This window comes from Brachyhypopomus gauderio, chromosome 9 (genome assembly GCF_052324685.1).
Source record: "Brachyhypopomus gauderio isolate BG-103 chromosome 9, BGAUD_0.2, whole genome shotgun sequence".
NCBI classification, from domain to species: Eukaryota; Metazoa; Chordata; class Actinopteri; order Gymnotiformes; family Hypopomidae; genus Brachyhypopomus; species Brachyhypopomus gauderio.
This window is the reverse complement of record NC_135219.1, coordinates 4808133-4823582: the sequence shown is the minus strand read 5'-3', so window position 1 is coordinate 4823582 and position 15450 is coordinate 4808133. Positions and strand designations below refer to the sequence as shown.

The 15450-nt window shown below is 44.0% G+C and overlaps 2 protein-coding genes across 2 annotated transcripts in view; one reads left to right on the top strand and one right to left on the bottom strand.

The window, feature by feature from the left end:
- Positions 1 to 11479, bottom strand: LOC143522765 (vesicular inhibitory amino acid transporter). The gene is made up of 3 exons (XM_077016598.1): positions 10094 to 11479; positions 2001 to 2702; positions 1 to 1354 (listed from the first exon to the last, which is right to left on the bottom strand). The coding sequence occupies exons 1-3, from the start codon at positions 10514 to 10516 to the stop codon at positions 896 to 898; spliced, it is 1584 nt and encodes a 527-aa protein (XP_076872713.1). The 5' UTR covers positions 10517 to 11479; the 3' UTR covers positions 1 to 895.
- lama2 (laminin, alpha 2) overlaps positions 11314 to 15450 on the top strand; it is a 170019-nt gene continuing 165882 nt past the window's right edge. Inside the window, 1 exon segment of the mRNA XM_077016596.1 lies at positions 11314 to 11468. Within this exon segment, the coding sequence (XP_076872711.1) occupies positions 11402 to 11468 (67 nt within the window). The 5' untranslated portion in view covers positions 11314 to 11401.

Sequence of the window (15450 nt, the reverse complement as noted above, 5' to 3'; positions counted from 1 at the left end):
CACACGCTCACACCCACATCACTTCAACTCAGAGAGAAAGAGAAAGGGAGAAGTGAAATGAGGAGAGGAGGAAGAAGGAGGAAGAAAATGGCTGAAAAAAGGAAAGGGAATAGCAAACAGAAAGAGTGAGAGGAAAAAGTAGAGGAGTGAGAAGGTGAGAGAAAGGGAGGGAGAGGGATGTCAGAAGGAGGGAAAGAAGGAGAGAGGGAGTGAGAGGGACAGGTCATCAGCGTGTCTGCTAAAAGCTGCTACTGCGTTACATCACTGTGGCTAAAGACACTGTCTGTTAGGGGGATCAGAACGCATCGCAAAAAAAGAAAGAGTTGAAGAAAAACACACGCACTCAGACATTGATAAAATGGCCAGTTGGGTTAAAAAATGACCACAATTACACTCCCAACGAAAAGAACCAGTGACCACTCACTGCCTGTAGTCTCTGCTCATTCACTCCCACTGAAATACAACACACTCCAGTCTCTCACTGGAACACATAACACTACACTGAAAATACATGCACAACTACACTTAAAAGTCATGCAAAACCCCTTAAAATACATGCAACACTAAAAGACATGCAGCACCACTTTAAAATTCTCAATACTATACTATACTTAAAATACATATAAGAACACACAGCGGGCATTTTTTCATATATTTATGTTTGTGATCAACTTTATGATTGTTTATGTATTTATGATTTCATATATTTATGATGTGAATGAGTTCTACAGTGGTGATGAACAGCAGGTTCAAACGTGAAGCCGTTGTTAATGTTGTTATCGATATTAAGTACAACAGCAATAAATTTATTTAAACATCAGAGAATTTTCAAAAGAATTACAACATGGAAAAGAAATGCCAAAGTTTTTTCAAACAGCACATCCCTAGTCACTATCTATCTGTTCCCAATGGCCTCCAGCACACCCCTGATAGTGCAGATGAGCCCGGCCACGGTGCACAAGATGCCCAGGGCCAGGATGACCACATCCAGGATCCTCCCACCCCAGCCAAGCCACGCCCACTTCAGCTGGAGGTGGAAGAGGGTGGGCAGCAGAAGGGTCATGGTTGCCCCGGTGATGCTGCCCGTCAGCCCCATCAGCAGGGAGAAGTGGGGCACACACAGTGCCATGACGAAAGTGAGACAGAAGAGGGCGCCACGGAGGGGGAGCTTACGCCACTCTGACACGCCCCCAGCCACGCCCGGCTCACCCTGGGCGAAGCCCGACTGCATTACACCTGCGTGGAGCAACTGTGTGGCAGTGTAGAAGGGCAGAGGGTAGGAGAGCAAGGCCTTCGCCAGCAGACACAGGTTGACCATCACCCGTAGAGATGCAGGGAGATTATCACTCACCACCTTAGACGGGGAAAGAAAAGAGACAAAACAAAAGAGATTAAAGGGGGGGGGGGAGAGAGAGAGGACAGTAGGAAAGATGTAACAGAATAAGAGATAACATGGAAAATGAAGATATCTAAGAAATAAAGAATGAGAGAGGAGAGACTAACTTGTAAAACTTTACGCATTCAGACACCTTTGGCTTCAGTGCCATATCACTCCCATTCCCAACAGTCTACTCTAAAGCCACCACAGGAAGAATCAGGCACACTGACTCATAGATCTGTCCTCACCCACAATGGCGAGAGATTCATCCACACTGCATCATACTGCCAAGTTTTGTGATAATCATGTCACTGAGTGGTAAAAGTGGCATCGTTGTCATCTTTATAATGGCACTTATTATGCAACCTTTACTCCAAGGATATTGCTATCCCTGCAACCTTAAAATCATTACACTGATTTATGTACACTGGCATCTTTAGACTGGTGTCTTGGCACTGGCATCTTGACTTTTTTACAAAGGACTTTTGACTTGACAAAGGACTTTTTTACACTGATGTCTAGATAGTGGCATGTTTACAATGCCATTTTTACACTGATTTCTTTATGCTGGTAGCTTTACACTGGTATCTTTACACCGATGTCTTGATACTGGCGTATTTACCTCTTTGGTGTTGCTGCCCCAAGTGAGGAGGGCCAGGAGTGAGAAGGCGGTCTTCAGCATGCCAGCCAGCATGTGTGTACAGTCCATCATGGCACCAAAGTCCTTCCTCTCCGCCATGCAGCCCTCCAGAGTGGGCAAGAGAATCTGGGATGTGTAGCTGAAGATGATCACCCCCACCGCCACTAGGAACTGGTCAAAGTCCACTACCAGCCTCAACCTGCCATAGGCCCAGTGCGGTGATTGGCTTAGGCAGTAGCCAATCACAATGAAGGTGATGAGGAACTGAGCAAGAGAGCAGAGAAGGCTGAGACGGGCCACGACCCTGAGGTCACGGATCAGCAGGCAGGGCACCAGGGTCAGAAAGGTCAGGGCAGAGCAGACGGCTGGCGTCAGGGGCAGGAAGGGCAAGCTGTGGCTCATCAGGTTGCTGCTGACAACCAGGTAGAGGACGCAGGTCATGGTGAGCTCCACCACCTGGGCGGCGCTGACGAGACCAGGGCAGAGGCGTGGGCAGCAGGTGTTGGCGATCTCCTCATAGGTGTGCCGGACACGTTGGACCCGGCCCAGCTCATCCTCCTCGTACAGGCAGGAGACGAGAATCTTACCAGTGTAGCTGCACACGCACGCTGACAGCACCAGCAAGAGCAGTCCCAGGAAGCCACTCTGTAACAGGGCATAGGGCAGACCCAGCACAAACACACCCTGGAAACACACACACACACACAGCAATGGGATCAGTCTACAGTAACAGACATTTACAGTGACCACAGTAATGTTAACTAAAGTGATGTCAGCCACAAGTGTCTTATATTTGTTCCAGTATCCCACTTTTCATCAGATTGCTCTGGTCCTCTAGTATCTAACACAGACCTTTTTGACTTGGGTTCAAGTCTGTGTGGCTCTTGATTCTCTTTCTCTTGTTTCTCGTGTCTGTCATTGTTAGTGAGGTAGCCTTAAGTACCTAAGGGTCCACACTGGAGATGCCCTCGTTAGAATTTCCTACAAGGAGAATCTCTTTCTGAACATAAGACCTGATGGGATTCAAATGCCCAAAGTCAGTGGTGTAACCCACTGTGCTATCCAGCCACTTGAGAACAAACTCATCAAAGCTGGAGATTGAACAATACTGGAAAAAACGTGGGAGAAGGACGCATGTTATTTAGCAGTGGATGACACGCATGCACAGAGGGCAGTTGGCTTTCCACAAGGGCTGCAAGAACGTCTCTGAGAATTTTCTAGTGTTAAAAAAGTGCTTTTATTTACAGGTGCTAAAAGTAGACCGTGGCAATCCCATCAGGTGAACATTTAAAAGAAAAAGAGGATGATATACTTAGCCCCTCCCCTATTACCATCTCAGGGATAGGTAGCAGTAACCCTTTGACATAAATCAATAAAATGTACACAAGACAGTTGTTGTTCATGTCACATAAGGTTACAGTCACATCATTATCTAACTCTCTTTTCCTGCAGGATAATCATCTCTGATGCACCTTGGAATGATCTGGTACTAGAAGAGAGTGGGTACACTACGGCAGCACCCCTCATCCCGGGATCTCTTCGTCTGGATCTTGCCGTTATGTTGTGGGTGCCCTTTGTGTAATGGATCGGGAACCTGAATGGTTGCTGTACGTACAGGTACCACCTAGCAATCCTGGCATTGCTATTCTTCATATGTGCCATCCACTGTAGGGCTCTGTGGTCTGTTTCCAGGGTGAATTCCACTCCCACCAAGTAGTATTTGAGTGAGCCGAGGGGCCACTTGACCACTAATACCTCCTTCTCAGTGGTTGAACATCTTATCTCTAGCTGTTGTACAACACAGGTTTCCGCTCGTCACCTTTGCCCAGCAGTAACACTGCATCGAGTCTTGTCCCTGATGTATCCGTATGAACAGCAAATGGTTGTTCGGAGTCAGGGATGCTCAGTACCGGATCAGAGCAGAGGCACTGCCTCATATCTTGTAGGGCAGCCATATCCTTCCCCGTCATACCCGGCAGTCCGGCCTACAAACTTCGGGAATTAACCGCCTATACCATCCATCTAGGTCCTAAAAAGGACCTCACCCAGATTTTGGTTGCCTCTATTTAATCAGCTTGTGGATGTATCATGCCTCCTCCCAATACTTCTGGTTTCAACATCTCGTCCATCAGGTGCTGGAACGTTGCTGATGTGGCTCCATCCAGGTTGATGTCGGAGATCATCGCAGTAAAATGAAAGTAAAAAAGTCAGTTTCGTAGCAGTTGAGGCCCATTGCACCTGCCAATAACCCTTACACATGTCTAATGTGGTCGAACATGTGGCTTTTCCCAGCCTCTCGATGAGCTCGTCTGCCCTTGTCATTGGGTATGGATCAAATACTGAGACAGCGTTGAGCTTGGATAAGTCACCACAGAAGCGTAATCCTCCCTTCCTTCTTTCTTACACAATTGAGCTACACCACGTACACCAAGTTTTGGAAGGTTCAAATACCCCTGTTTCCAACATCGTCCTCATCTCCATCTTGAGTTCGGGAACCAACCGTGCCATGCTGCATGGGTTTCTTCTTTGCCAGATGGTCATTGTGATGTATGATGTTTGTGCACCTTGGTTGGTCCTTGTATAGTTCTGTTAGGATGATGGTGTTTTCCTGTTCTTCTAGTGTGAGGTGAGCTAATGCCAGTTCTGGTATTCTGGTATTTTCTCATGATACAGAAATGTACTGCTCTCCAGTTTCTTACACCTCTTCAACTGCTTGAATCCAGAGGTCTTCTGTTGTGTGAGCTTCCGGTTCCTGCCATAGCCTCAGCATGTTAAGGTGAAATGCTTGCTGCTGTTCCTTCAGTCTGGTAGTAATAATTAATATGTGGTCTGATTCACTTCTGTATCACACATGGGCATTGCCATTTTGTCAAGAGACCATTGGGTAGACAAGAACCTTACCATTTACCATCAGTTCTCGAGCTCTCGAGGCTTTATTGTACCACAGTTTCTGCTTGTGCTGTGCATTGGTCATGTTTTCATACACCTTGTCTGTAAGCTCCTTTAGTTTGTCTCTCAACTCGTTGGATCTTCTTCCTCCCATGTCTCCTTTAGTACATCAGGTGGACCTCTTACTTGGCATCCATACAGGAGCTCAAAGGGGGAGAATCCAGTTGATTGCTGAGGCACTAAGCAAACAGGAAGTAGAGGAGTCATGTGTCCCAGTCCGAACTTGTGTCCATTACATATTTGTGTAGCATGTCCAATTAAAAAAAGACAAACATGAAGAATCATAACGAAAACACAGCAGACTGCACGACAGCTAGGATAACAAACCAGGCTAGGAAAACAGACAAGGCTACATACAAAACAGAGGCTGTAGAAAAGCAAGGGGTAGGCAGGCACCGGACAAGAGTCAGTGTGGTGAGAACGAGAGTGTCTCAGTTCCAACTCTAGCTCCCGTACATTTTGATGTGGTTCCAACTCCAGAGCATGCGCCCTCTATCTACTAAGCTCTAGCTCCAATTTCATGCGCAAAGCCAACATTGGGTCCATTATAGGCCCAACAGGATCTATCTTAGCCACACCCTTTTCCTCAACCTTAGCATCCACCATGGCCATTAAAGCGGGTTGATCACCCTCCGAACTATCAGCCTCTGGGAGGATTTGTTGTTGTACTAGTTTCCTAATGGCCTATTTAGTCATGGTTTGAGGCACTCATACATCAGAAAATCAGCTATCAGCAGCAGGTCTTCCTTCATCTCATGAACCGTTCCAGCGAGCGGAGACCAGTGAACTGCACCAAATCAAAACCAATAGCCATAGCGAGCAACAAAACAACAACCAACACGCCACCATACAATATCAACAAAACTGGCAGCCAAAGAAAAGGAAAGAAAGCAACGGACAAGCCCCCCACTTCTGTTACGGCCTGGTCTAGGAAGCTGGTCTAGGAAAGACATGGCTCGATATGAGGGAATAGGTAGAGGTTATTTTCTAAGAGTTAATGGGGAGTTAACTTTGGGAGCTTCATATAGCCCCAAAAATAATGAAGAGGAAATAAATTATCTGCCTTGACTTGGCATAAAATAAAACAACTAAAACACATTAACCTGCCCTGACTCCCTGGTACAAAAGCAGAAGATAAAAGGAGTAAAAAAATGGAGAGAGAGAACAGAAATAGGCATCATCTCCATACCATTCCCATATCTGTTGGCTTAGTCACAGAGTCGCAAATACATACATTGACAACAACATGCAAAACGCAACCAAAGCATCAAAGACAGAAAAAGATGAGCCTACAAATTGCACTGAAAAGCAAAACAATGAGACCACGAGAGGGACAACCAGATGAGAGAGAGAGAGAGCGCCCCCTGTCTTCTTCCCACGCATCCTTTTATAGCGTGATCCACAGGAGCCAACCCTTTCACTCTTTCATGGAGGGGTTAATCGTGACAGATGCCACTTATTTAATCAAGCCTTCAGTTAATATTCTACATGTGAAGGTGTGGAGCTCAGGGGCCCCCAGTCATTGAGTCTTCTGGTAATCTGAGATGTTGATGCTGTCATCAAGCTATGTCATGCATTCACTCTAGTTGTGATAATGATTTGGGTGGAAAGCAATATCTCAATGGGTTGCCAGTGGATGTGCTAAGGCTGTGGATGGATGTGCCAGTGCCACCAGCGGACGAACCGATGCCGACTGCTACCTGAGGCTCAACATCCACATCGGAGGGACTGCAACTGCTAAGCCTAGAAATAGAACTATAAATATGGACTTCTACTGGCTGGGCCACCCAATGGAAGATGGGTTCTCTTTTGAGTCTTGGTCCTCCCAAGGTTTTTTCCTAAACCCCGACTAGGGAGTTTTTCCTTGCCACTGTTGCCCCTTGGTTAAATCATTATGGATCTGGACCCATGCACTTGTAAAGCTGCTTTGGGGCAACATGTGTTGTAAAAAATGCTATATAAATAAATTTGACTTTGACTTTGACAGATGTAGCTATGAAAGGTGACCTTAGATGTGACCTTTAAACCAAAAGCACAAGGTACCATCAAGTTTGGGATTTACCAAGGTAATGGCCTGTTCTCACTGCACACAGATATACAGCAAAATACGGTAAGATAAGATAAGATAGCCTTTAATTATCCCACAAGAAGAAATTTACATTGTTACAGCAGCAAGACAAGTGAATAAAGTAGTGCAAGTGTTCTTGTATACAAAAGAAAAAGGTAGAAGAAACAAACTACAATTAAGAGATAAAAACTAAAGTTAAAATGAAGAATGTACATAAATTAACATAAACAGAGATGTTTGTAGATGTAGAGTTAACATACATGTAACATAAGTGTATTGCACAGCAACAACATGGGATATTATTTGGGCTGGGTGACTGGAAAGAGAGGGAAAAGAGTTAGACTAGAGGGTTTTATTCTCTGAGTCTATACATTAAATGAAAGAAAGGAAGCCAAGCATTAGTGAGCATCAGAGCCCACTATCCAGGATCAAACATCCAAGACCCAGAAGTATTCCAGGAAGATGGTGCTTAGTGAGAACCTCAGACAGCAGAAACCTGACACGGATGGGAATGACGAGGAACAGGAAGAATGATGAGAAGACAAACTCCTGCACAGCATGTACCACTGGCACGTAGTGGAAGGACATGGAGAAAATGCTACCAATGGCTGAAAAACGCTGGATTGAAAGACAACACAGAGGCAATAATGATGGCAGCACAGGAACAAGCATTATCACATCCAGGCAGGACCTCAGACGCCGGCTGTGCAAAGATGCCCCCTGAGACGATACATTATGTGACAGCAAGATACAAGATGCAACCAGGTGGAGCACCAAGCATAAAACACAGAAACATCTGTGCTGAGCATGGGCTGAAATGTACAGAGGTCAAAGTAGGATACACACAAAAAGGTGGTGGAGAATGAGCTAAGATCCTGTGGGACTTCCTGTTACAAACAGACAAAATGGTAATGGCTAACCAACTGGACATAGTAGAGATCGCCAAACAGGAGAGGAGGGCCGAAGGGATAGACAGTGATGGGTGTAGAGAAACCAACATCGGGAAGAAGGGAGATGAAATGCTTGAGAAATAGAGCTGAGAGAACAACTGGAGAAGATGTGGAGGGTGAAGGCAACAGGGATTCCCATGGTAATCAGAGCACCAGGTGTCTGAGTGTCTCCCAAACTCAGAGTGGCTCCAGCATCCAGCAGATAGGAACAACATTATATATATATGCAGGTTTATATTTTACATGACTCCCCATGCTGAGTGTGTGTCAGTGGTTTAGTATTTGCTCTGTGACTGCTAGTAAGTGGTTGTCGTGCTCCAGTGTGTATAAAGAACCCTTGAGCACTACTGCTACACACAGCCTGGTTTTGATTTCCCCACAGTCTAATAAAGCGACGTTAGCAGTAAGATGGCATTCAATCTCTCTGACTGAAACAGCAGCCAGATGCCTGTGGCCTGCATGAATAGCAAAGGAGATGTACCAGTGGCATACCAACAAAGAAAGAAAGAAACAGACGGATCGGCGTGCTGGGTGTAGACAGAGGTTGGGTTCTTTTGGTGAGCAGTGTCGAGAGGTTGTTGAGTTGAGCTTTTTTTGTAAAATCGAGATCATATTTCAGAGATGTGTGTGCGAACAGCGAGAGATACAGCACGAGATGTAAAATCAAGATCAAATTTCTAAATAGATGTGTGTGTGAACATCAAGAGGCACGAGATTATTGTAAAATCAAGATCATAATTGTACATGATGTGTGAACAGTGAAAGAGAATTTAAGCATTTGCAGAATTATTATCAGGAGATAAGGACCTGAGCACTAATTACGACAACACAACACAACAAAACACAACTCATTACAACATAATAGCGCAGCACAAAATGATACAACACTGCAAAATGAACCAGGACACGACAACACAACATATGATACAACAATACACAAAAGCGCACAGCACAAAATGATAAAACACTGCACAGCACAGTACAACACAATATAGCACAGCACAACACAGCATGTCACGATACAAAACAACAGAGAACAGCACAGCGCAACACAACACAGCACTACACAAATGCAGGACAGTACAGAACAACAGCAATACAACATGACACAGCACAACACAACAGGATAACACAATACAACACAACACAGCTCAAAACAGCACAACATAACACAGTGCAACAAAACAAAACAAAGGACAGCCTAGCACAACACAACACAGCCCAGCACAGTACAAAACAAAACAACACAATATAGCTAACACAGCATAACACAACATATCACAGCAACACGGGGCATCAAAACAAAACAACAAACCTCAACACAATGCAACACAAGCTGCAAAAACACAAGTGTCAATCACATAACTGCAGAGCCCATGACAACAACAGTGACAAAACAGTCCATGACAAACACTGAATTATCACCATTGTAAACAAAGGAGGTTTAGGCTCACACAAATGTAGACAAACACACAGTGTCGCACACACTTATCATTCTAAACAAATGTGCTCTACTTTAATTGTGCTCTACTTATCACGTTAAACCAGATGCAAAGAATTCTGTGCTCTGTTCACACACCCCATAATGCAACAAATGTCCACTGCAATTAGCAATGGCTGATCTTTAGATGTGATTTAGATCTCACGCACACTGAGGTAACGTGTGGGGGAAAAAAATATTCATATAAAGATATAAAATAATGTGGTATAATATTCTATTAAGCATGCATTTGCTAAAGTCTTAGCTGCAGGTGTGAGTGGAACTGTATTAATTACTATAGAGCAGGTGTGAGTGGAACTAAATTAGTTACATTGTGTAAGTGTACAGGGTAAGGTAGGGTAAGTGGAACTGTGTTAGTTACTTTAGTGTGGGGTAAGTGAAACTATTAGTTACTATAGAGCAGGAGTGGCACTGTGTCAGATACTATAGAAAAGGTGTGAGTGGAACTGTTCGTTTTGTTTTAAACAGTAAGTGCATATGGGTGTGTAAGCTTGTGTGTACAGAGTGTCAGTACACATGACAGATTCTGTATGTGTGTTTGTGCATGCATGAGTGTATAGAGTGTGAGCATGCATGTATGTGTGTGCACGTGCATGTGTATGTGTACCTGTATGGCATTAGTGACATTCCAACCTGCCTCCCAGGTGGTGATGCAAAGCTGTGTGCGTTGGTAGCTGGTGTGTTGATGGTGCTCCTCGCCCTCCTGCGGGCTGTGGCAGGAGTCGTCCCTGGTCTCCTCCCTTTCCTCCCTATACGTCAAGCTCAGATGGTCCCTCTCCACCAGTATGTGCTGCTCCTCTTCCTCGGCCGCATGGAAGCATCTCCTCCAGATGAGCCCGGCGTGGGCACGGACCCTCCCCAGAGCCCCTGCACCTCTTGCCCCCAGCCACATGCTCAGAGCCGCCCGCCGACGCCCTCCACAGCGGCACAGCAGTACGGAGGAGCGACGTCTCGTTCTGAGACACTCCACCTGATCCTCACCTGCCCAGAGCTCTGCACTACACCCAGAGGTGGAGCCTATCACACACATCAGAGCCCCAAAATCAGGTGAAGCTTCATTGCCCTCAGACTACACGGGCCTCTGAATCACCTCCCGTGACTTTTTAATTGGACTGCAAGTGAGCTCGTTAGTAGCACTGATCGACAGACAGATGGATGGGCTGTCATATAAACAGCAGCGTTTGTTTGTGGTCTTGGGTTGGGAGTCTGTCTGGTGGAAACGAAGATTCTCGTGGTCTTTGAGAGCTGGGTCAATCTTCATCCTTCCGCACAGACTTAGCCCAACACTAGAGGGAGCAAAGTTGAGAAAACTTTCATCTCAAAGTTTTGCAGAACTTTCTCTCCAGGTTAAAAGCCCAATGGTCTTTTGACTTGCGCTGCTCAGAATAAGAATTCAAACTGAGGCTCAGATGGTGTTTTTGATATTTACAATATTTTTAATACAGCTACATGAGCTAACTGATCTCAGGTCATCTTATTTGTTAGATTTCTAGACATAGCGGTTTTTATTTAATGTCAGAATGACATATCTAGATGTAACCTAAGTCTAAAATATAAATATAAAAAGTTCTGTACATGCAATTTGTCCATGCATAAATATCATATTCCGTCTATCTGTATTTGTGCTTGTTGGTTTGCCAGAACATTGTCAAAGAACTCTAAAATCAGAAGCGGCGCCTTGCGCACATAGGTTGGATCCAACGGGAAATCTTTGCAAAATATTAATTTGTCTTTTAAATATATATAAAAAAAAAAACAAAGTTACTAGTATTGAGGTGAGGAGCGCTCGACTTTACCACGCCCCCTTGCCCAGTGATCCCGAGAGCGCTGTCTTGAACTTTCTAAAAGTCACTATTTGACATTCTTGCACAACTCGCGCAGTAGTGAAGTCGCTAATGAAGTCGCTGCTCCCAAAATGAAAAGACCATCTTTCCTCGTGCTCTTGGCGTTGCTATGGCAATGCGCTCGAGCCCAGCAGAGAGGTGAGTAGCGCGTTCGCTGCCGTCATCGTTTCACTGCCGTTTTCATCGCAGCGCACTGAATTAGTCTGTGTGTAAAGGCTCTTAAAAACTGCCTCCCAACACATTACGTCGCTCGGACACGTTGTTATTGCACATATTATCTTTGCTGAAATAGCTTTCTAAAAGTTATCCATTATTTTGATTTTAAATTAAACAGAACGAGACGCACAAAAATAGTTGTAATCAACTGTGTCCACCAATTATATATAACAATATTTTCATATCTTCTTATGTGCTGTGATTTACAGTTTTCTTTGTCGGAAGTAATTGCCGATACACTGATTATTGGTGATATTGATATTGAGATCGAGTTTTGTCAGTTGGGTCACTTCTGTCTGCAGCTAAAGACCGCAGCGCCTTTCAGAGCGACTTTTAGTGGCGGGTTCCTTATTGTTGACTCTTGGCAAACTGTCTGTTTTATACAGTTCCACTACAATTAGTCAAAGCAATTCTTATGAAGAGGTCTTGACTCAAATTCATTTATAAACCATAAAGTGTTAGAGACATAATTTGTCTTTAAAATTTCTTTATAACCTTGACTTACCGCCACCTACGGCCTATATTGAGGTGTCTGTGTTTGTTAGTCACACACATGAGGGTGATTCGCATGTGAGATTCCTTCAGTGTACAAAAGCCTTGTCCTTAATACATTAACCTCATTAACTCTCAAAACATGTTCACTATTTTGCATTACCCAGAGTGTGTGTGAAGGCATCTGAAGCAGGAATGGAAGATTAAATCTGAACATTACCAGAAAAAGAATAATGTCTAAATGTAGAAAAAGAAATTCAGTCTGATGAATGACTGGAAAGATCTAATCTTCTAGCCATGAATAACAGGTCCACACCTCAGCCAGCTCTAGTGAAAGAAAACATTTGAGAAACATATTCATCTCTGCATTTTTGGGTGAGCAGGAACCAGGTGAGTTCACCCAGGGTGTTTATACTTGTATACCACCCCAAGTGGTGATTGGGTGATGTAGATCTCAAAGGTATACTACATTAGTTTAATTGTATGTAAGCACAGACTTTGTTATAATTATTTAGTGACATAATGTTGGAGTAAAGTGAATATTGTATTAGAATTATGACTCGAGTGATAACTGTAGTATAGTGATTACTGTAGTAGAGTGAAGACTGAGTACAGTGGTTAGTTTAGTAAAATGATAACTGGAGGGGAGTGATACTAGAGTAGAGTGATGACTGTAGTACAGTGATTACTAATAGAGTGATTAGTGGAGGGGAGTGATGACTGTAGTAGAGTGATGACTGTAGTACAGTGATTACTAATAGATTGATTAGTGGAGGGGAGTGATGACTGTAGTAGAGTGATGACTAGTACAGTGATTACTAATAGAGTGATTAGTGGAGGGGAGTGATGACTGTAGTAGAGTGATTACTAATAGAGTGATTAGTGGAGGGGAGTGATGACTGTAGTAGAGTGATGACTGTAGTAGAGTGATTACTAATAGAGTGATTAGTAGAGTGATGACTGTAGTACAGTGATTACTAATAGAGTGATTAGTGGAGGGGAGTGATGACTGTAGTAGAGTGATTACTAATAGAGTGATTAGTGGAGGGTAGTGATGACTGTAGTAGAGTGATGACTGTAGTAGAGTGATTACTAATAGAGTGATTAGTGGAGGGGAGTGATACTAGAGTAGAGTGATGACTGTAGTACAGTGATTACTAATAGAGTGATTAGTGGAGGGGAGGGATGACTGTAGTAGAGTGATTACTAATAGAGTGATTAGTGGAGGGGAGTGATGACTGTAGTAGAGTGATGACTGTAGTACAGTGATTACTAATAGAGTGATTAGTGGAGGGGAGTGATGACTGTAGTAGAGTGATGACTGTAGTACAGTGATTACTAATAGAGTGATTAGTGGAGGGGAGTGATACTAGAGTAGAGTGATGACTGTAGTACAGTGATTACTAATAGAGTGATTAGTGGAGGGGAGTGATGACTGTAGTAGAGTGATGACTGTAGTACAGTGATTACTAATAGAGTGATTAGTGGAGGGGGTGATGACTGTAGTACAGTGATTACTGGAGTGGAGTTACTGGAATACAGTGATTACTAGAGTAGAGTGATGACTGTAATACAGTGATTACTAATAGAGTGATTAGTCGAGGTGGGTGATGACTGTAGTAGAGTGATTACTGGAGTGGAGTTATTGGAATACAGTGATTACTAGAGTAGAGTGATTACTGGTGTAGAGTGATGACTTGAGTACACTGATTACTGGAGGAGAGTGATGACTGGAATAGAGTGTTACATGGAGTCAACAAGCACAGGGACAGAAGGAACTGAACCTTTATGGGTGTCTGAGCCAACGTGGTTTTCTTTGCTCATTTGTTTGTTTGCGGTTCTAGAATGTCACTTAAATTTAACTTAAAAACTGAGTAGCCATAATTATTTACATTTGTAACATAACTGTTTTGTTATTTTACTCCCCCACGTTGCCTGTTGCACTGTGTGGTTATTGTGTTTTCAACCATTTTTATAAGGATCTAGGGACCAGGTTTCATTCTTTGGTGCATCTTAGAAAAATTGTTTGTGGCATTCTGTGTGTTCCTCAATCGAGCTTTGTTTCTTCAACTCCACTGTTAAAGAAAAGAAGAGAGAAAGTCCTCAGAACGCTTAGAGGAAGAAATCAATATCTAATTCCAGAACAGAAGCGAATCCGGTGCAGACGGGCCTGCGTGCAGGTCGATGGCGCAGAGCAGGTGCTAAGAACGGCCTTTGATAAATTGCTGTGAATGTTTTGGCGATCACTGGACATCACGTTGTTTGTACAAAGCATGAAGGCCTGTCTGAACTCATTTATGTTAGAGGAGAAAATATTTTAGTGAACAGGCAATTCTGAGAGGGAGAGAGAAAGAGAGAGAGGGAGAGAGAGCAGATTCTTTTTTCATTTGATTCCTGAAGCCACCACTGTAGCGTTTTGTTAAAGCAAGTCAGGATTTGTTCTCGCTTGTGATCTTGGTGAAGTGTGGAACTGTGTTGCTCACCGTAGTCTCGTCTCTCTCTGGTGTTTCACTCCATCGGCAAAACAGAATATTCTTATTGGTTTTTCTTTTTAATAATAATGCCTTCCTCTTCTGGTGCATGGGAAGGCAGCGATGGTGGGCAGGCAACACTCTTCAACGCTGGATGCTTCTCTGCACAGAGCAAATGGTTCTTTGTGCCCCACAGAAGAGTAGTTGATCAGGCAGAGAAGAGATGTGGGGTGTTTTACCAGGAGCTCTGTGGAGAAGTCAGGGGTTCAGGCGGGTGTAGCGCACACCCTGGGCTGGTGAGGTGAGGGCTTATCAAGGCTGTCTTTGCTGTGTGTGTGTGTGGGTGTGGGTAGACCTTTTACCTTTGACCTCAAACTCAAGCTGTGGCCTGTATGAGACCTTAGGAGAGAAAAAGTTATTTCTTCTTGGATCCTTGGCAAACACAAATACACACATGCAAACATATACAGATGTCCAACACACACACACACACACACACACACACACACACACACACACACACACACACAGATAGTCTACAGCTGCAAGGGAATGTTTTCATAGGTGGCTTGTTGTAATTCATAACCTCTCCAGGAAGCCTGTCTTCCCCTGCTTTGAGTCTTCTCTTTTTTCCTTCTCTTTCCTGTTTCTTTTTCTTTTTCTTTCAATATTTTCTTTCTTTCTATCATTTTCCACCCATCTTTCTTCTTTCGTCACTTTTCACCTTTCTCCCTCTCTCCCTGCATCCCTCTCTCTCGCACACAAATGCACACATACATGCTCCTTCTCCATTTCTCTCTTTCTTTCTCTTTCTCACTCCCTCTCTCTCCCTCCCTCTCTCTCCCTCACTTCATCCCTCCCCTCTCTCTCCCTGCAGCTCACCATCTCTCCCTCACACACTCTTATGTATACACACGTTCTCATGCTCTTTTCTGTCAGAT